The following is a 22,864-nucleotide window of genomic DNA, read 5'->3' as shown; positions in this document are numbered from 1 at the left end:
TGACCCCTGGGGTTCTGAATTGCTTGTCAAGTAACATTGCCACCATCTCCAAATAACAGTTTTGCAAAGTGATAGCTGTATTTGCTCCTCATTCATCTCTCTGTAGTGAGTTCTCAATCTCTATGAAGCTGTGTGAGAAAACTGTTCTTACTTGAGACCCTCATCCGGAAGGACATTTAATCAATGATACACTTGTCTGTTGACTAATCAGTTGTAAGGTAACAGGTTGCTTCATTTAGCGATGGGGAGAAAATGTATTTGGTTGTTAGGAAGCTAAATATACAATTATGCCTCTTGGGCATGTTTGTTCTGTTCTGTTGTGTGACCAGTTCGTCCAGTGCTTGGCATCAGAAATTAAAATCACTTTGAAATGTTGCTGAGGAACTTGGACATGGATGTATTCGAAGTGGATCTTCATTCCGATCTCCTCACGGGAGTTCATGAGTTTTAAAACAAACGTTTCATGCCATTGGTAGGGAGGGAGATTTTTTTGATGGCTCATAGGAATTGACAAGGGGTCACCTTTTCAGTTGGGGCTGAAACTTTAATTGTATCTGTGTTTGGTTCAGATTGTGTTGCGTTCAATGGGAACCAGCCAATTCTTTGTTTCACCCATTTTTTACAAGCAGCTTTGTGATTGTCTTCCCTTTTTCTTCCTTTCATTAACTCAGAATTAAACAAACCTTTCCTTTGGTTCAGCTGTCTCAGCATTAATTCGAGAAATAATTCTAATTTAGAAACAACTACAGCTAATATTCAGTATCTGTGGGGAGAGAAACAGAACATTTCAGGTGGAAAACTATTCATTAATACTGATTCACGCTACATAAACTGAGGGGATTTCCTTTTGCACAAAGTGTTGCAGTCTGAAATACAGACTGGCGAAATTGAGGATTTCTCTTGGAGCTAAGAAACCCGAAAGGGAATTAAATCATGAGAAGTCAGGGCAGAGTAATCTAGAGAAGGTGCTCTCACTTGTGATAAAGGTAGCAAATAAAGAGGAATAAATTTGAAGCAACTGGCAGAAGAAGTAAAAATGATACAAAATAAAACACTTTTTCATACGAATAGTGAGGCTGTTGGATGCACTGCCTAGTAGAGGCAGGTTAAACCGAAGCATTGAAAAGTTCTGATGCAGGGTCACTGGACCCACAGTGTTGACTTGCTTTGTCTCCAGATCCTTCCAGACCTGCCGAGTTTTTCCAATTTCTGATTTCCAGCATCCGCAGTTCTTGGTTTTATTTCAGCGCAGCCAGGGTGAACCAATGGCCTTCTCGGCTATATAATTGTCACCGGTGAAGTTACACTTTGGAGAAGTGGTCGAGGGGTCGTTGAAGCCTGAGAGTAGGTCATCTACTCATTCAGTGGGGAAGTGGGGCAGTTGGGCATATTGCATGTTCTCTGGCCACTTGAACTGCATTAACTTAGCCCTTTGTTTTTTATTAAAAAAATGCACAGCTGGAACTAACAAAAGTCAATAGAATAGAAGCTGCCAGGAGAGGCTCTGTGACACAGTAATAATGTCCCTACCTCTGAGCTAGGAGACCTGGGTTCAAATCCCACCTGTTCCAGTGGTGTGTAATAACATCTCTGAACAAGTTGACTAGAAAATATCTTAAAACTGCCATGAGTACTAGGTTAATTATTTTTAGGTTGTTTGAACCATGCCTCAGCTGGCTGTTTTTCAATACATCACAGTATTAATGCTGTTATATAGCAAGATGTCTCCAGTTTGTGGCTCTTGGAATAAATGGGGAAAGAGCTGTACAACTGAACTGTTGGACAAACAGTACAGTGTGTCACTTTTCCTGAAGTCTGGGGAAAAAGCCATTAAGGTAGGAATTGGCAATGAATATTCCAAAAGCTTGCGAGGTGGCAGAAAAATACTATTTGTGTTTGGTGTTTTTGAAGAGGAGTTCTGGTTTTATGTTGAGTACCTTCCAATGTTGAAAATTCCAAACCAATAGTCCCTCCATCCTTTGGTACAAATGGAGCAAAGCTGACTCTGTTCATCTGCAGTTGTTTGTCCAATGATTAAATCCTATTTGAAAACTTCAGGGAATCTCACTGAGGCCACAAGTTTTGAAGAGAAAACAAACAATGCAACCTCAAAAGACCTTTTAAAAACATTGGATTAAAAATAGAATGTCACTTATTCTCTTACTGTACACCAATGGCCCTTATCATGGATTTTTTTTCCCTAAATGATGGAAAAAGGTTATTGTTTTCCTCTCTTTCTGCAGGAATACATGACCGGACAGAATCTAGGGTGATTTTCACACAGCACAACTCCGCACCCCCAAACCTCTCCCAAAGCGCTAATTTAAAATGAAACTCTGACTCATATATGATAAGAGCAGACTTCAATAATGTCAACTTTTAATAAAGTAGGTTCAGACTCTGCCTGGCCATTGGCAGTGTCTGAGATGAATAATGTATCACCGCTGCTGCTTAAACTCCCAACTTGTTCCATTGGAATTCACCACCCAAGGTTTATCTAGGCATTTGACCCCATCCAGATATGCCCAGTTGCCATTTTTCATTAGCAAGTTGCTTTGCAGGGACTTCGTTAACCTTGATGCTGAAGAACCTCTTTTGATGCAAAAACAGAAGTTGCTGGAAAAGCTCAGCAGGTCTGGCAGCATCTGTGAAGGAAAAAGCAGAATTAACGTTTTGGGTCCGGCGACCCTTCCTCAGAACCCCTTTTGATACTTGGTTACCGTGGTATATTGACTTTATTTAAGGGATCCTGTCTTCAGTAGCTCCTCGTCTTTATTACCCTATCTACCATACGTCCAAACCCATCACCTCTACCACTTAGCAGATGAACTTGAACACCACCGCCATATGTTCCCTTCCAATTCACGTGCATCTGACTTGGAAGTATATCACTAATTTCTTCGCTGTCACTGAGCCAGACTCCTGGAACTTTCTTACCTTTTGCTTTGGATGTATATTCCCTGCAGCCTGTGGAGGTTCAAGAAGGAATTTCATTGCCACCTTTTCAAGGGCAATAAATTCTGCCCTAAATAGCATCATCCACATGCTGTGACAGAATCCAAGTAACAGCATGTTGGTTAATGGATTTGTTCCACGCTTTGTGCGTTTTGAGGACCATTTGTTCCCCCGTTCTAAAGGAAATCAAGTCATTTCCATGGTGATTGTCATGTAGCACGTAAGTTAGAAATTAATTGTCCAGTTGTACTGCAATCCCAGTGCTGGATGTAAATTTCCATTCGGTCAAACTTGTTTCACTTTAAGGCAGTAGTTAGTCTTTTGCTTGAAACACTTCTCAGTTCAGTAGTTTCCGATTAATGTTTTTATTACCAATAGGTGAAGGTGTCACTTTCCAGTTCTTTCAAGGCTCCTGTTCTCCACACATGAGAAGATTTTAAATTCACTCCCTTTACAAGCGATGGGTGGCCGTCAGACGGTGGGATGCAGGTTGGCATCTGCTATTCCCTTTGTTGTCGAATTGCTGTTCTTGTTTTCTCCTCGCCCACGATCTCACCTTCACTCTTGAGCTGTATGAGATCTGATGGTAGTGAATGCATTTGTGAGCGAATCATTGCAGAGATAGTGAACGTTTGAAGGAATGTCATTCACCATGCAGCCAGTTTCAATTTGAACTGGTGGAGAGCTGACACCAGATTCCGGTCAAGTCTTTAGTACCTGTGGATGAGGTAAGTTCATGATAAAGGGAGGTTGAAACCCTTTGTAACTTAAAAATACTGGGACAACTTCTGCAAATTCTCATTTCTACACACTTCACTTTCTACATGTTACAGTTAATGCATTTGTACTTCCTTCAATTTGTTTTCTTTTTGCTCTTCGATCTTCCTCTTTTTTTGGTTGTATCATGATCTTTCAAAATGATTTTAGACCTATTGCCTAGTGACGCAATCTGATGGCGGGTTGAGAAAGGGGAGTAACTGCTGCTTGTTATTACCCTTTTTTGGACCACGTGGGTCCTTCTGTGTGTTTGACTTAGCCTTCTCTCTTTATCCACTCCTCTTTTGATCATAATAGAGTTTTTGATTTTAAAAGAGTCACACTTGCTCATTCTATAATTGGTTAGCTGTATGGCCACTATGATCCTAAAATAACCAGCACACATGTTCTTGACATTGTTAAAGAGGTCAATCCAACTAAAACGGGGGTTTGTGTATTTCAAGAAGGAGCTTGATTTAGTTTATGTATGCAAAGTTTCTGTGGTCATTATCTCACAGCACAAGTGATTTTTCAGTTTAATTTCCAGTCGCCAATAGTTGAAACTCGAGCACTTGTCATAATACATTGTTAATAAGTCGGGAGGTAAGTGGTCTTTTAGATTCCTTGGGTGTTTATTACCTCTGTGTTTTCACAGAGCTGACTTCTCTATTTCAGTGAGGTGGAACATGTCCTCTGTAATAGTACAAATAAGGGCAGTCTGTGTTTCTTTTTTAAATATGCTCACTTATGGGACATGGTCAGCATTTGTTGCCCGACCCTAGTTGCCCTCTTGAGAAGGTGGGGGTGAGCTGCCTTCTTGAACTGCTGCTGTCCAAATGCTGTAGGTAGAACCACCATTCCCTTAGGGAGGGAATTCCCGGAGTTTGATCCAGTGACAGTGAAAGATGCATGTGATGACAAACTTCTATCTTATTCCCTTCTAATGGCAGAAAATAATTTATCCACAGCGAAACTCACCCTATTTCATGAGTCACATTTTTGTTAATTTCAACTGCCCTTCTATTCCAACAGAAAAATGATTCAGTGCAATAAGAACGCTGCAGCCTGTAGCGTTTTGGACGCTACAGGCAGTGCAGTGTTGGGAGATCAGTGAATGTGTGTAGAGTAATTTGTCAACATCTCTTGGTGTGATATGTTGTTGAAACACATTTTTCCCCCTGGTTTCTCAGGTTGCTGAGCTTGTACCTCGTGACAGTTTGCAACTGTAATGAATTGAAACTGAAGAACAGGCTTGTCCCTTGCCCCACATGACTAAAGAATTTTGGGTATTGCTGAAAAAAATACACACTGACAAAGCTCTTGCCTTAGCCTCAGCGTCCTCTTGCCAAAAATCAACACCCGTTTCTCATGTATGAATTGCTGCCCCCTTTAAAATTGGGCATTCTTGCATCTGTCCTGATGAGTGCAAGATGGAGCACTTTGGCACGTCCTTTTTCCCGGCAGTCCTGTACAGGCATACCCCAACTTATGGATCCATTCAGGATTGGAATCTGTTTGTGACCTTGGCACTGCCTGTACAAAAAGTGACTATTTGGAATAGTATGCATTGTGTGGAGGGTGTTGTGGTTTCATTGCAATTCATTAAAATTCCATCATTTGCATTTTAAGCTGTGCATTCACTTCCCCTCAAATTTACCCTACCATGGGTCAGACTCTCCACAAATGCAGAGTCAAAAACCTGCTTTACGTAGAACTGTGATAACAAGGTGTAGAGCTGGATGAACACAGCAGGCCGAGCAGGAAGGCTGACGTTTCGGAGAACTCTATTTATTTGCAAACAAAATTTGCTGTGTGTGTTTCTTGCACTGAGCTATTTTCAACACTTGTTAACTTTCTCCTCTACTTCTCTCCCAGTTTTTTTTTTAACAACCTTCTTTGTTTATCCTATTGTTGTCACTACTGTGATTCCATGTTTGCTTAAAACAACTGATCAGTCTTACACCAGGACTGGTAACATAAAAGTACAGAAGATTCTGTTTATTTGGACATGTGACAAGATTACTCAGTGGACGTATTTGTTATCAAGGTTCACTAACGCTTTTTCCAGAAAAGCGCAGCTGTTACTCCCTCGAGCTACATGCTACAGGTTAGACTGTGTGCAATGTCTGGTGGTCACATGCTCTACATCCTGGTTACTTGCGCACTTGCATCCTGTCTCTTCGTGATATCGCTGCTGTTACTTATGTTTCTTTCTGTCATTTTTACGTTTGTGTTATCATTTCTTAACTTGGCAATTTTGCTCATTCGTTTTTCTTTTCAAGGGTATAAATCACCATATCTCATTGTTACTGATTGTTAGTATTGGGACCAATGGAAATAAGAAAGTATGATAGCCTAAAGAGAGCAGGGCACAGAAGTGATGAATAAATTGGACAGTAGCCCAGTGTAAGAGATTAAAAATACGAAAGTAGAATGGGGTAGAGTTTAGAAAAATCTGGTGATGGTGAAACCCCTTTCAATTTGGAATATGTAATAGGAATATCTGGATTATTTTGTGCCTTCTCATCATTAGTCAGTAGGTTCTTAGTTTCCTTTTGAGGAGAACAGGTTTATAACCTAATTCTAAGAAAATTTAGAAACCTTTTTTGTAAGTTAACAAGTATGTTTGTGGAACAAGTTGTAGCAGATGCCTCCTTTCTTGGATGCCTCAGGTAAAGAATGAAGACAGATCTGAAATTATGTCATCAGTGAACAAAGGAAGATGTGATGATTCACTAAGTGTAAGTAGGTAGCAAACCTGGTGCCAGGGTTATCCCTCCCACAATATCAGGGTGAGAAGATCAGCTTACCAAGCTGGTTACAAGTTCACCTCCATTGCTGTGGATCTGCGGGACACCGCTATGTTGGGATATCATAGCATTCGATGACTGTTTCATGGTCACCATTACAGAGAGGAGCTTTCAATTCCAAGTTTATTAACTGAATTGATGAGTGCAGCTCCAACAACATATGACAAACTTAACATCATACAGGACAGAGCAGTGGGCTAGATTGCACCCACCCCCATCCATCAGCTTCAATATTTGATCACTCTACCACCATCAGACCAGCGGCAGCTGTGCATACCATTTAGAAGGTGAAATGCTGCAATACACCAAGGCTTCTTCAAGAACACCTTCCGAACCTGTGACCCCTGACCTCTACAATGTCGAAGGACGAGGACAGCAGATACATGAAGCACCACCACCTGCAAGTTCCGCTCCAAGCCACCCGCTGTCCTGACTTGGAAATATACCATCTTTCCCTCAGTGTCGCTGGATCAAAGTCCGAGAATTCCCTCCCCAAGGGCATTGTGGGTCAATCTACAGCACATGGACTACAGTGGTTCAAGAAGGCAACTCATCACCACCTTCTACAGGGCAACTAGGGACAGGCAATAAATGCTGACCTAGCCAGCGGCACCTGTGCCCCACGGGAGGATTGGAAAAAAGAAGTCATGCACTGTTCTGACTCTGAAACAGAATTGCTTTTTCTTCACTGCTGCTCACTCAGTCTTGGAATTCTCTTCCTAACAGCATGGTCGTTGTATCTATCTACATCTACCCTACGTGCACTGCAATTCATCAATAAGATGGCTCACCGCCACCTCCTTGAAGGCAATTAGGGATGGACAATAAATGGTGGCCTATCCAGTGATGCCCATGTTCATGAGCAAATTTTATAAAGAAATGAAAGGACCCAGCTGCTGTTGTGGGATTTGAATCTGTACCCAGAGCTGGAGCAGGGGTCTTTGGATTCCTAGTTCAGTTATATTACCACTGCACCACCCCATAATTTTTGTTGTAATTGTTGAATGCTGAGACCAGTGGTTCAGAACAAGTCTAAGCAAGTTTTTCCCAAGGTATCAAGGTCATCAGTTATTGCAATCATTTGATTATCCCAGAACTTCCAAGGTACTGGGTAATTTGAGAGCCAGCGGTTAGTAGAAAGGGATGATGTAGGTGAAATATGCCAGTAAATGGAATGTCGGAAGGATTTTCTTCTCAGCGATAATGCAAACATGAACAAAGAGAGTGAGATGTAGATGGAGAGTGAGAAATTGTAGCCTCATTGTGGTGTACGTGGCACAAGAATTTGGATGTCTGCTGTACTACAGTGCTAAACACAGACTCCACATGAAATCAAATTCTAATTAAAGATTTGCATTAATCTAGCAATCATTTGATTTTGAAGTGCTTTGTAGCTAATGAAACACTTTTTTGAAGCGAACTCACAGTTGTAATGTAGAATGCAGAATAAGAGGTTTTTGAGGTGGTCGGCAAATCAAATTTTAATATTATTTATTACTGTCATATGCACTGAGGTACAGTGAAAAGTATTGTGTTATGTGCTTTACAGGCAGATCGTACTATACAAGTGCATCAGGGTAACAGAACACAGTGCAGGATACAATGTTACAGCTGCTGAGAAGGTGCAGAGAGGGATCAACATTAACATTTGAAGAGGTCCATTCAAAAGTCTGATAACAGCAAGGAATCATACGTGCCTACAAACTTTTTCTATATCTTCTGCCTGAGGGAAGAGAGTATAACTGGACTGGGAGGGGTCTTTGGTTATGTTGGTTGCTTTCCTGAGGCAGTGGGAAGTATTAATGAGGTCAGTGGATGGGAGAATAGTTTGTGAGATGGACTGGGCTGTGTTCACAACTCTCTGAAAGGAAAACTATAGTCTTGGAAAGAGCAGTTGCCATACCAACTGGTGAGAAGCTGTTGCACTCCTGTTGAACAGATCTGTTGGATTTATGCTATTTTTCACTTCTAGTTAAATATTAAAAGATGTAATGTCACTACTGGTATGAACAGCTGACAGCTTGTCGTGTTGGCAAATCATGCATTTTTATCGATGACCGAGTTAAAATCTAATTAAGACATGTCTTGTGGTTGGTTCTTTTATCCATTTTCTTTCTTAAGTGCACCTATAACCAGGTCCAAAAGCACCTCACTGAATTGTATTGCTTTGTGATGCGCTTGAGTGCATATTGAATATGGGAATTGGGAGGTCATGTTGCAGCTGCACAGAACATTGGTTAGGCCACTTTTGGAGTACTGGCCACTTTTGGAGTACTGTCCATTTCTGGTCTTCCTCCTATAGGAGAGATGCTATTGAAACCTGAAAGGGCTGAGAAAAGAATTACAAAGATGTCGCCAGGTTGGAGGAGTTGAGATAATAGGAAGAGGCTGAATAGACTGAGGCCATTTTCCCTGGAGTGTCAGAGGCTGAGGGGTGACCTTTATAAGAGGCTTATAAAATCATGAGGGGCTTGGATAGGATGAATAGTCAGGGTTTTTTCCCCAGGATAGGGGAGTCCAAAACTAGAGGGCATAGGTTTGAGGTGGGAGGGGAAAGATTTAAAAGGGACCTGAGGGGCAACTTTATCATGCAGAGGGTGGTGTGTGTATGGAATGAGTGCCAGAGGAAGTGGAGGAGATGGGTACAATTACAACATTTAAAAGGCATCTGGATGGGTATAAGAATAGGAAGGCTTTACAGGGCTATCGGCCAAATGCTGGAAAATGGGACTAGATTTATGCAGGCTATCTGGTTGGCATGGACGAGTTGGCGTGAAGGTCCGTTTCCATGCTGTACATCTCTGACTCTGTGTTGCAGAATATGGCATCCAATTTGTGCACAATAGTTTTCGTTGAGCAGCCAGAGAAATGCATGTCCCACCCAGTAGATCCGTTTAGCAGTTGCCAGTGGAGGATGATTTGATGTGAAGTCCACCTCTGGAACCTGTGCTCTCTGCTATTTTCCAAATAGTATCTTTTTGATGTTTGCTTGAATCCCTGAAACGGGCAAGTCCAATTCCTGTTTAATGCTCCATTCCAAATGGCAGTATTTCTGATTTAATGCAGCTCTTTCTCCGTATCGCAGCCTGGGTAATGCTGCTTTCCCAAGACACTGAGATGATTGGTGAAAGGCGCTATGTTCACTTTTTGCCTGCAGGAGGCAGGAAACCACCGTTTTGACCACAAACCAAAAAGGGTTGGTGAGCTCTGACCACAGACCAAGAAAATCCCCTCTCCCAATAAGATTGGTGAAAGCAGCAGTCTTGGTGTGTCTTGACATTGGTGGGTGAGGAGGGAGTTGAGGTGAAGATCAGTCAGGGTTCCTGCTCTGGCTATTGAGAGTAACACTGCCTGGTTTCGCATTGCAGCGTTCCAGGCTGCCTCTTATGTGAGAAATCACTGGTCTCAACATTGAACATACAACTGTTCTCAAAGCATGAACTCATTTTTCTACCTGGGGGAAAAAAAAAAAGGGGTTCAATTTTCAAGATCTAGTCACTTGTTTCACCCTGAAATGTGTTCTTTACATTTGCTGTGTTATGTAGCTGTACTTATTTAAGGAGAAATATCCAGGTTCAAAGTTTGATGCTCTGCAGGTTGTGATTGTGACTGAGAGGTTGTTCTTGCATCAGGATCCCTATCTTTGCAAGCACCATTTTGGCTTATTCACTTCTAGTTGTAACCTCCTGTGGGTAACATGGATTTCCTACGTTTACTTTTTTCTTTGCTTGGTATATGTCTGCAAGAACTGCAAGCTGTGATGGGAGGTTGGGGTCACTTGTCCCTTTTTAAGCTGTCCTGACCAAAATATGTAGAATCATAGAATCCCCTACGGCGCAGATAGAAGCCATTCGGCCCAGTGAGTCAGCACCACCCCTTCCCCACACCCCACTGTCCGGTGTGAGATACAGGGCTCCTAACAACCTCCTTTAAACTTAATCGTTGAATTGATTCATTTCTGATTCATCGTGGGATACGGGAGTTGCTGGCGTTCAGCATTCCCTAGTTACCTTTAGAAGTGGCAGCGAGCAGCACCCTTGTGCCACTACAGTCCCTATGGTTTATGCCTCTGTGTGCCCATGGTGGAGGGCAGGGTATGATGTTTAAGCTGACAGTGTACCAACTTGAATGAACAGCAGAAGGTAAGATGGAGGCTGCGGTTTTAAATGGCAACTCAGCAACTATTGATGAACTTTCACCCCTGACTCCACAATAGGTAACTTTTTTTTTCCTTTTTGTTTTTTGCTTCCCCACCCCCTTGATTCTGAGAATAACTGCTTTGTACTTTTTCAAACCGGGGAGGGGAGTGGTGATGAGCACATTGACCGCAAAAGAAAAATTACCGTACATGGTTTTGTTGACACAGAATGACCACGAAAGGTTATCGTATTTGTGAGATGACTGACGTTTCCTGTTTGTTTGGTGAGAGCTGATGTCTTCGATATCTGCAGTGTAGGGAATGTATAGTTGTTCGTCTGGAACTGACTGACAGTGGATTCGCTTGCTGCCTGAATCTGTTTCCATCCGCTTTCCATGTGGAGGTGAGTTGACCTGTGTGTAAAGCCATAGGCATGTGAGGCATGGCAGTAATGTAGCACAACGCTCTGGATCTTTCCAGGGATGGAGTGGAATGTTGCCTCTGTGCAGAAGGGAAGAGGACGCAAACTAAACTTGCCCTCCCCCATTCTCCCAGAGAGGAGGAGGCAGTCAAGATATGCCCTGCCCAAGCCCAGGCCTATTTTCCTCTTTACCTTGTGGTAAAGTCGCCATAGTCCTACCAGATAACAGGACTGCTCCCTCATTAGAGAGAGTCGTCTGGTGGTTTAACCGGAGGTTCACCACACCTTAGGCAAGGGGAGAGGTTGTGGAGGAGAGTAGTAATCATGGTAATCTCCAGCTGGTGCGGGAAATGAACACATGCTGTTGGCTTCCCAATATGGCTGTCCAGCCAACTGAACTAACCAACCCCCCCCCCCCCCCCCCCCAGCATCTTTGTATATATGAGTTAGGCTGAAGGCTCTTTCCTGCTCAGATACAGGAGGCGGTGACCGTCCAATGGACAATTCTAGTCACTGCCCTGTAGGAAAGATGTGACTGCACCAGAGGAGATGTACAAGGATGTGGGCGGCATGGTGACCCAGGGGTTCCCGCTGCTGCTTCACAGCGCCAGGGACCCGGGTTCGATTCCAGCCCCGGCTGGTTGTGTCTGTGTGGAGTTTGCACCTTCTCCCAGTGTCTGTGTTGGTTTCCTCCAGGTGCTCCAGTTTCCTCCCACAGTCTGAAGATGTGCAGGTTAGGGTGGATTGGCCGTGGGAAATTGCCCGTGGAGTGAATTGTTTGACTTGGACAGCGACACAGAACATGGCTGATGTGTAAAATATAATGGAAAGGGCAAGCAGTCTTTACACTATGCCCGTGTTATCTGTGAAAACACACAGCAATGTGATTACAGGCTGTTGCTGCAAGATAGAACTGAACCCAACTGCTTTGACCCATATTCGGGCGAACATCATTTGTCGTCTTATGGAGTTTTGGATGTCCTCACAGTCAATGAATTATTTCTGAAGGGCAGTCACACTAACAGCTCCGTGCTTAAAGAACCTGAGGAATCGGTGGTGGGGTTGTTTTAACTGACCTGGTTGACAGGGAGTCCTTGGTTGAGGAGGAAGGTGGACATTTCGGAAGGGCCCCTTGTGGGATCTTGCATAGCCAGCACAGATGATATGGAGAAACTGGGCGAATAGGATAGTCTTTACAGGAATCTGGGAGTGAGGATATATAGTCAAGGTAATTTGTGCATTTTGGGGGGTGGATGGGGATTTGTAGTAGATAATGGTGGCCAGCCTATCCCTAGAAAAGGAAATGGATGCTGAGGAAAGGAGGCATCCAAGATGGACGAGGTGAAGGTGAGAGCGGAAATTGGAGGCTGAAGGCATTGTGGAGTGCTTCCTAATCGGCAATGCACAAAGACCAGACTTGGGCGAATGTGAGAGCTTACGGAAATAGGAAAGGGGAAAGGCCGTGAAGGCATTTAAAACTCGGGATGTGAACTTTGATCTTGGCATGGTCAGACTGGCAGCAGTGTGGGTTGTCAGGCATGGGGACAGTCAGCGAACAGGACATGACGTGAGTGAGTCGGTTCAAGTTTGAAGTGTGGAAAATGAGAGACTTGTCGGAAGCACTGAAGTAGTCAAATCTAAAAGTGAGAGACGTTGTGATGAAAGGTTTTTTTGATAGCTACCGAGTTGGGGTGGGAGTAGAGTCTGAGGTGGAAGTCCCCAGTCATGTTTGCTCGAGCTGATTGGAAACTCTTCTCCAAGTCAGAGCGTGCTGAGATATTACCGATGATCAGGGAGTATGATGGAGTCAGTGACAACCAATCAAGCAAAGTTTGTAATGGGGGCTGAAGACAGCTGCTTGAGTTTCAGTGAGAAGAGGAAAGTGGTGGAGCTCGGTGCTGTAGTGTACACATGCAACCTGCCATGCTCCCAGTTGATGCTGTCGTGGGGCATTGTGTAAATGAGAAACAGGAAGCGGGGGGGTGGAAACAGGGTGGGGTCTCTCAAAAATAATCATGTAGATGAGAAGCTTTTAGAAGTGATTTTTCTTGTTATAACTTTTTAAATACATTTGGTCCTGGGATGTCTGTGTTAGTCCCAGAGACCTAGTGGTTGACAGCACAGCCCTTTGGCCCACTGAGTCTGTGCCAGTCAAGAACCACCACCCAACTGTTCCATTTCTCTTGGTCTAAAACCTTGGAATTGTTAGTGCACATCTAAATACTGAAATGTTATGAGTTTCTGCCTCTGCCATGGTGAGTTCCAGATTCCCATCATCCTCTGGCTGAGAGCGTTTTCCTCATCTCCTCTAAACCTCCTGCCCCTTACCTTCAATCTACATCCCCTGCCCTGGTCAGTGATCCTTCCGTCAAGGGGAGACAGTTTCTCCCTATCTACGCCCCCTCATTAATTTTATACATCTCAGTCATGTTCCCCCTCAGCCTCCTCCGCTCTGAGGGAAACCACTCGAGTTGGTCCATTCTCTTTTGGTAAATAGAACTCTCTCTAGCCCAGGAAACATCCTGGTAGATCTCCGAAACTTTTTAGGTGCCATACTGGCAATGCCAGCATTTGCCCATCCAAACCAAAGGGTAATGAACTGCCTTGTAGAACCACTGCCAGTGCCACTGACAATGATATAGAATCATAAAAACCCTTTGTGCAGGTGGGGGCTATTCAGCTCACCATGTCTACACCAACTCTCCGAAGGGTATTCCACCCAGATCCACACCCTCCACCTTCTCCCCATACCCTGCATTTAGCATGGCCAATCCACCCTAACCTGCACACCTTTGGACTGCAGGAGGAAACTGGAGCACCTGGTAGAAACTGTGGCAGACACAGGGAGAATGTGTCTGTCTGTGTGGAGTTTGCACAGTCACCCGAAGGTGGAATCGAACCCAGGTCCCAGGCGCTGTGAGGCAACAGTACTATCCACTGAGCCACCGTTCCAATCCAGGATAGATGGGACAGAAACGGACATGAATGTCAGCCCAGAATCTGTGCTTGATTTCCTAAAATGCCTTCCCAAAGAAGCTGCCTCTCTCCAGATTGATTAGACTGTATGGGTTGGGGGTGGTTGTTCTCAGAATTGAGAGGAATTTGAGATGGCTGATTAAATGTGGCAACCACAAGGTGGGAACAGGTTGATTCAATGTGATACTGGCATCGTGAAAGTTCACGGGATCCTGACAACAATTGTGACTGTGTGTTTACATCAGAGTTCATTCCTGCTGTTTATTGTGATTCTTCTTTTCCCCCCTTGATTTACAGTGATCAGATCTGATGCAGAATCTGAAGTGGACGTTGTCAGTATGGCGAGTCGTGATGGGGACCCTAGTGCCAACCTGCTTGTGTGTCTCGCTAGTAACCGTCTGGTTACCTCTGGTTACCAGGAATGGATTTGCCAAGGCCTTGAAGATTGAGAGTTTAGGGTGGGACCCTGGGTTGGACAATAAGGGGGCACATGCGAATGAAGCTACCCGAGGCAGGACCCAGCTGTCGGATGCAGGAGGGGGCACCTTGACATGGGCCGTGTACCTGACCCCTGCAGTGGAAGTGAGTGGCCAGGAGGTGGGGTCGTTGGGTGAACTTGCAAACGAGCTGGCCCAGGCCATGGGTCTTGAGAACTGGGGTCAGATTGGAGAGCTGTCTGGCCACTACCTCTTTGCTCTCCCGCTACATGTACGAAGCCGCCGGGATCTCAAGGAGACTGAGAGGATTCGGAAATCCATTGAGGCAGCGTTTGCTGGGCATCACCGTGTCCGCTGGCACGCTGAGCAGAAACTACTGAAACGCTCCAAGCGCAGCCTGCATTTCAATGACCCACAGTACCCTCTCCAGTGGCATCTGGTAAGTGATATCTTTACTCCTGCAGTGTATGAGCCCAATATAATTCAGTCTGTGAACGTATCCAGTGATGTAGTAATGGATCCCTCTGAACAGTGAGGCCTCCATTTTGTTGTCCTCTTTGGTAAAATCATGAAAGAGCATCTCAATCTCAATCAGGGTTTTTCTTTTTTTATTATTATTGGATGTGAGTGTCACTGGAGACGTTGCTCTCCATCCCTAATTACCATTGAACTCTGGCTTTTTCAGAGGGCATTTGCTGGGTCTGACCTGTTGGTGGGACAGGAATCCGCCAAGGATGGTGATGGGACCTTGCTTGTAAAGTATGAAAGTATGACTATGTCAGGCTGTTGACTCATCTGTGAGGTAATTTCCCCAATTTTTTTTCTTTGGAACTACCTCCCAGATGTTATAGGAAAGATATTATTAAACTGGAGAGGGTTCAGAAAGAATTTACCAGGACTTGAGGGTTTGAGTTACAAGGAGAGGCTGGGACTTTTTACACTCAACCATAGGAGGTTGAGGGGCTGAGCTTAGAGGTTTATAAAATCATGAAAGGCACAGATAAAGTGACTAGCAAAAGGTCTTTTCCATAGGGTGGGGTGTTAAAGACTAGGGAGCATAAGGTTTCAGGTGAGAAGAGGAAGATTTTTTTTAAAAGGACCTGAGAAGCAACTTTTTTTTAACAGCGTGGTTTGTGTGTCAAATGAACTGCTAGAGGAAGTGGTGGATGCAAGAAAAGTTACAATGTTGAAAAGACATTTGGATAAGTACATGAATAGGAAAGGTTTCGCAGGATATGTGCTAAATGCAGGCAAGTGGGACTAGTTTAGTTTGGGAACATGGTCAACGTGGACTAGATGGACCGAAGGGTCTGTTTCTGTGCTGTATGATAGTTAGTCAGGAGGATTTTGCAAGGGTGAACAGAGCTGTTGTTACTGGCACCTTGGTCAATATTGGATGGTCCATCTGGTTTCATTCCTAGTTTTTACACTTTATATAGTTTGATACAACTGAGTGGCTCATTAGATCACTTCAGAGGGCAGTTAAGAGTCAACACATTGCTGTAGGTCTAGAGTCACATGCAGGCCAGACTAAGTAAGGACGGAAGATTTCTTTCCCTAAAGAATGTGTGCATGAACCAGATGGGTTTTTACAACATGTGACAATAGTTTCATTTATGGGGGACTAGCTTCTAATTCCAGATTTAGTAACAGAGTTTAAATTCCACCATCTGCCACAGTGGGATATGAACGAACATCCCCAAAGCAGTGGCCTGGTGGTTTGAATTACAAGCCCAGTGACCTGACCACACCACAAGCTTGCCAATAGAGCTTTGACTCTTGGCTAGGCTGTAGGTGTGCCAGGGGCAGCAATTCTCTGGTCTCTTGTCCAAATGTCTGGTCTTTCCAGTGTGAGCACACGGTATTAGGTTGTATCTAACCATGAGGTTATCTTAACCCAAGCCCGGTTCTGCCTTTTTTTTTTGTTTGTTTGGCAGCAGGGGCACCTACATTTGCTGGTTTCTGTCTTGTCTCTTCATTGTAACCTCTTCCCACTTTTTTGCTCCCCCACCCCCACCACCCATCAAAACACGCCCCCAGCCAAATCTAACACCACCATCCCAGATAGAAGATTAATATCTTCAACCCCAAACCAGAGGTGGAACAAGAAAGCTCGCTCATTGTCCAGCTCTGTAAAAAGGAAGAGTTGTATTGATATAGCCCTCCATCAAAATCCCAACATCCCAAAATGCTTCATGGGCACCAAAGTACTTTTCGCTGTATTACTGCTGTCGGTGTGGGGATAGGGATAGGGATGAGTTGAATGGTGCTCCCACTAATGGCCACTATCTGTTTTATTGCTGTTGAGTTGAACAATGATTATTGACAACAGGAAGCTGAGAAGACATCCACTGCTGTTCAGAACCGTCATGTGGGATCATTTGTGCGCATATGAGTAAGCAGGTGGGCCTCTGGATTAACGTCCCATCTGAAAGGCTGCTCCTCTGACCGTGTAGCACCCCCCCCTCCTCAGTGCTGCGCTAGAAGCTAGACTTAGTATCTTAGTGTGCAGAAGAGGCCCTTTGGCCCATCAAGTCTGTACCGACACATGAGAAACATCTGACTTGCACTGCAATCCCACTTACTTGCACTTGAACCCACAGCCTTGAATGGAATGACATGCCCAGTGCTCATCCAGGTACTTTGTGAAGGATGTGAGGCAACTCACTTCTCCCACCCTCCCTGGCAAAGCGTTCCAGACCGTCACCACCCCCTGGGTAAAAGTATTTCCCTCACGTGCCCCAACGCCCCCCACCCCAGACTTCAGCTTAAATCCATGTCCCCTCGTGACTGACCCTTCACCTAAGGGGAACAGCTGCTCCTTCTCCACTCTGTCCATGCCCCTCCTGACCTTGTACGCCTCAATCAGATCTACCCTCCGTTTCTCTGTTCCAACAGAAACCAAACAAACTTATCCAACCTTTCCTCATAGCTTAAATTTCTCCATCCCGGGCAACATCCTGGTGAATCTCTTTTGCACTCCCTCTGATGCAATCCCATCCTTCCTACAGTGTGGCAACCAGAACTGTGCGCAGTACTCTAGCTGTGGTCTCCCTGAAGTTCTATACAATGCCAACATGACTTGCCTGCTTTTGTAATCTGTGCCTCGATCGATAAAGGCAAGTGTTCCGTATGCCTATTCTCATCACCCTACTAACATCCCCCTCCGTCTTCAGAGATCTGTGGACAAGCACACCAAGGCCCCTTTGTTCCAAAGAATTCCTAGTGTCATGCCATTTGCTGAATACTTTCTTGTCAAATTACTCCCTTCCAAAAGTGCGTCACCTCTCTTTTTTTTTCAGGATTGAATGCCACCCACCACTTATCTGCCCATTTGACCATCCTGTCTGTCATCATATAGCTCAAGACACTCAGCATCGCTATTAACCGCCTGACCAATCTTTGTGTCACCTGCAGAGTTACTAATCCAATCCCCACACAGTCATCTATGCTATTTATACAAATGACAAGTAATAAGGAGACCAGCACAGACTGCTGTGGTACACCACTGGACCCTGGCTTCCAGTCACTAACTCAACCTCTGGCTCAGTTGTCACAGACAGACAATTTTGAATCCACTTTCTTGGGCGGGATTTGAACCCAGAATTGTCTGACTGAGGCACATGCTTCAGATGACCCCCCTCAAATAGAAAAGCATTTGCCATTTCTGTGCTGCAGGTTGCCCACAAGACAGATTTTCTCCAATACCAATCTCTCTCTCTTTTGGCTGTTGTTTCCGGGAGGAGATTTTGAGCTGGCTCTCAGTCAGTCGCTTGTTGATGTGGTTCGTGGGGTGTCTCTCGCCTGAGCGATTCGCACTCGGCGGTTCCCACGGTGTTTACACGTTAAACAGATGATGTTCGTCCTCTTGCAGCATAACCGGAGGAAGATTGGGATGGATATCAACGTGACAGGAGTGTGGGAACACAATGTGACTGGGGAAGGAGTGACGGTGGTCGTTGTTGATGATGGTGTTGAATACACGGTCCAGGACATACAAGCAAACTACGTAAGTTCTTGCTCACTCCGGGGAGCTGGATAATTTGTAGGAGAGAGTAGGTGATGATGGGGCTGTACGGCCACGCGATGGTAATCTCCAACAAGAGAGAATCTAACCATCACCCCTTCACGTTTTAGTAGCATCGCTAACACTGAATCCTCCAGAGTCAATGTCCTGGGGGCTACCATTGACCAGATACTGAACTGAGTGTGGCTACAAGAGCAGGTCAGAAGCTAGGAATTCTGCAGTGAGTAACTCACCTCCTGACTCCCCAAAGCCTGGCCACCATCTACATGGCACAAGCCAGGAGTGTGAAGGAATACTCCCCACTTGCCCTGGATGAGTGCAGCCCCAACAGCACTGGGAGCTTGGCACCATCCAACCCCGACTTGACTGGCACTACATTCCCAAGCATGCACTCCCTCCCTTACCAATGCACAGGGACAGCAGTGTGTACCATCAACAGGTGGTTAGTGGGTGTGGGACATTGCAGCAATAGCATATGCCCATCCTGCACGCCAATACTCAACAGGTACAGAGAGTCTTTGTTGTCACCAACAAAAAGATGATAGTCGCAGGTCATGCAGCACAGGACAACTACACAAAAGCTTTTATAAAAATGGCCACTTTTTCTGAAGAAGGGTCTAGGCCCGAAACGTCAGCCTTCCTGCTCCTCTGATGCTGCTTGGCCTGCTGTGTTCATCCAGCTCTACACCTTGTTATCTCACACTTGTTTTATGTGTGTGTTTTGCGTTGTGCAACCTGAGAGAGGGACAAGGGTCATTGTGCAGACTGTTCTGGGCACAAATGAGTCACCGAGATGGCAAGCTTACCGTCCAATGTCCCAACTCCACAATGACCTCTTTTTAAACCATCAGTGTCCTCGTCTTGTCTTTTGTTCGTTCGCCGTGACCGTCTCAGGCTCAGTGGGTAGCACACTTGCCTTGAAGCCAGAAGATTGAGAGTTCCGGTCGCGCTCTAGAGACGCTCCCTCTGGACAAAAGGGAACCTGAAACAGAAACAGAAACAGAAACAGCAGCCGTACTGAGAGTGCCACACTCTCAAAGGAGCTGTCTCCTGATGTAACATTTTCTGACTGAGGGTTTAAGGGTAGACTGATTTTGGTTGGGAGCTCTTCAGTCTCCTGACCTATGTTTATATCTCAACTAATATCACTAAACCAGGTTATCCTGTCATAGTCACATGGCTGTTTGCGGGAGCTTGCTGTGCACAGGTGTGATTCCCACTTGGCAACCGAGACTACACTTTGTAAAGTCGGTTCGCTCAAAGCCAAACACTTTTGGATGTCCAGAGATCATGAAAGGTGCAATTTTTCTTGTTTTTAAAAAAAAAAAGGATGTAATTAAGCCAAACGTTGATGCCAGATTTTTTTGTTCAATTTGACAGTCTCCAGAGGGCAGCTACGACCTGAACTCCAACGATCCAGATCCTATGCCACATCCTGATGAGCACAGTGATAATCATCATGGGACTCGATGTGCTGGGGAAATTGCTGCAGCCCCAAACAATTTCTGTGCTGTTGGCGTGGCTTTTGGGAGCCGTATCGCAGGTAGCTTGGTGTTTTTTTTTTTTTGTTTGAAAAAATAATAAATGTTTGAGTGATAGATATGACTGCTACTGTCTCCAGCAGATCAGTTTTTTTCTCTTTTTTTTTTCATTTCTTCCTTCCTTCCCTCTGTGAGCTAAATGCCCATCCTGCGTTGTGCCTCGGAGTCTGGTCCCTCTGAGCTGCTTTCATGCATCATCAGAAAAGCCAAGGCAGTGAGTGTGAGAGATTTAGCTTGGTCTTCGCTCTGTCGGCCCTGCCCCACTTCAGTCTGACTGAGAACCTGGTAGGGATATTATAGAGTTGTACAGCATGGAAACAGACCCTTCAAGTCCAACTCATCTGTGCCAGCCAGATTGAATAGTGGAGCAGGTGTGATGGGCCAGATGACCTACTCTTGGTTACGGTATTTCTATTAAGCACCAATAGTGTCAAAGAATGGACACTTATGGGTTTGATTTCAATTACAAGTGAATGCACTTTGAGCTGGTTAAAAATCAGGCCCTTACAAAGGTTTGCAAAGAAGGCACCTCCAAATTCCCCAATTTCAACTAAAGGTACTACCAGAAAGCACTAAAACACAGGCAAACTCTTTCCCAGAGAAGGGAAAAAGTGAATACGGCAGAAACCTCCTGGGAAATGGAGAGCATCAAGTTCGTATTATCTAGGGAAATAAGTAGGGTTTACTCTCGCCTGATCTGCCGATTCAATGCAGATAGGTCTCGGCAATCTTTGGGAAATCAAAGTTTATTACAACGTTCACAGCTTGGATATCAATACCACGAGTGAACAGAATTGAGTTAATAGCATTGCTGTGACTCAACCCAGCCAGCTTGCTAACATAAAGGACTGCAGATGCTGGAAACAAACGCAAACAGAAATTGCTAGAGAAACACAGCGGGTCAGTGGAGAGAGAAACATTTTGAATGCAGTTCTAAACAAGTCACTGGTCTCGCTGTGAACTCTGGCTCTCTCTTTATGGATGCTGCCAGACCTGCTGACTTTTATTTTTTCCAGCAATTTGTTTTTGTCTGTTTCAGCCAGATCACTACTTGGTGCACTGTAAGCTGTGGAAGGAATTTGAAACGAGGGGGCTGTTTACTTTCCTTAAATATTGCTTTGATGAACAATTTCCCCCCCTCACACCCAGTGCGTTCACCCGTTGAACTGCACACTCACTACAGAAGCTGGTTAGTTCCCTACCTGGCTTCTATCGAGCAAAATTACTAATCACTTGGAAAAGTGTGGACAATAAATGCAGCAAATTGATAATGGTAAAGTGTGCTTGATTTATTCGATTGCTTTTAATGCTGTATCAAAGAGGGCAGAGTGTTTGGGATCTGGATTTTGCCCCACAATTAATTTGATGATGAAATTCGGGTCAAAGGAACAGTGACTTGGATACAAAACTGGCTAAGTGACAGGAAGCAAATTGAGCTTTCAGATGGAGAGACATGTGCAGTGATGTTGTCTATACGAATGCCTGCTCCTGCTCCTATTTATTATGATCTTCTGCTTGCTAGGAGTTGGCATGGGAGCCACCGGTTAATATAGCAGACTGTGTGGGTTCGACGTTCTGGGGTCGCAGTGAATGTTGGGTTGAGTTGGGTTATAAAGCAGTCTTAAAGTTATAAGTGATGGATCTGGAGACAGTCGGAGAGGACTGTGACCGAGCGATGAGAGAGTGCAGTTCTCCAGCACAGACAGACTTCCGAGAAGAGTGTGCGATGGTCACGTGTTCAGGCTGCAGAATGAATAAGAATATAAGTGACGACAATGGGGAGCTGTTGTGGTAGTGTCCTTGCCTCTGGGCCTGGAGACCAGGGTACAAACCCTACCTGCTCCAGAGGTGTGTCGTAACACTGATTCAAAATATCTGTAAACAACAACTTGCATTTATAAGGCAAGCAAATGTATGAATTGGGAACAGGAACAAAGCATTCAGTCCCTCCGGCCATTCAATAAGATCATGGCTGATCTGGTTGTGGCATCTATTCTGCTCTGCCATCTACCCCCTGATAACGTGTCTCTCTCTAATTAATCAAAAAAAAGTCATCTACCTTTTGCTTTAAAGTGTTCAACATCCCCCATTTCCACCAATCTCTGGAGGAGACCATTCCAAAGAGTTGGGACTCTTTTGAGAGCAAAAATTTATTTAACCTCTGCCTGAAATGTGAGACCTTTTATGTTAAAACTGTGTCCCCTAGTTCTACTCTCCCACAAGGGAGGCAAGATCCTTTCAACATTCACTCGCTGACATGACAAAGACAACACTGACCAACCCCCACCTTTACCAGCCCCGCCTCCTTGACCTGTCCATCTCCTCTCCACCTATCTGCTCCTTTATCCATCTTCCATCCGCCTCCCCCCTCTCTCTATTTATTTCAGAATCCCCTTCCCCTCCCCCATTTCTGAAGAAGGGTCCAGACCCGAAACGTCAGCCTTCCTGCTCCTCTGCTGCTTGGCCTGCTGTGTTCATCCAGCTCTACACCTTGTTAACTGTTTCATGAATCCTAGCAATCATTAATTTGAAATTGAAAGGGTTTGAGAGAAATCTCGTTCTTGTGAAACTGGAAATTCAGGACAATTTGCCACAAGGAGTAGCTGAGGTAGAAATATTTTTAAGTGAAGATAAAGTTTGAACCAGAGCAATCAGTTAGCTGGAAATGTCAATGTTATTCCAGTAAAACACCATGGATGATTTTTTTTCGATACATAAATTGTCCAGGAGGTGGTGCTATTTGCTGCAAAATCAGCAGGAAGCCACAGAGATAGTAGGAACTGTAGATGCTGGAGAATCTGAG

At 44.7% G+C, this 22,864-nt stretch overlaps 1 protein-coding gene across 1 annotated transcript in view; it reads left to right on the top strand.

The window, feature by feature from the left end:
• LOC109938883 (proprotein convertase subtilisin/kexin type 7-like) overlaps positions 1–22,864 on the top strand; it is a 48,817-nt gene that overhangs the window by 4,102 nt on the left and 21,851 nt on the right. The window contains exons 2-5 of the mRNA XM_048615364.1: positions 10,888–11,062; positions 14,354–14,932; positions 18,368–18,502; positions 19,901–20,063. Of these exons, the coding sequence (XP_048471321.1) occupies positions 14,366–14,932; positions 18,368–18,502; positions 19,901–20,063 (865 nt within the window). The 5' untranslated portion in view covers positions 10,888–11,062; positions 14,354–14,365. The remainder of the gene's footprint in view (positions 1–10,887; positions 11,063–14,353; positions 14,933–18,367; positions 18,503–19,900; positions 20,064–22,864) is intronic.

This window comes from Rhincodon typus, chromosome 32 (assembly GCF_021869965.1).
Source record: "Rhincodon typus isolate 14 chromosome 32, sRhiTyp1.1, whole genome shotgun sequence".
NCBI lineage: Eukaryota > Metazoa > Chordata > Chondrichthyes > Orectolobiformes > Rhincodontidae > Rhincodon > Rhincodon typus.
The sequence above is the reverse complement of the archived record's forward strand: the minus strand, read 5'-3'. Positions and strand labels throughout refer to the sequence as shown.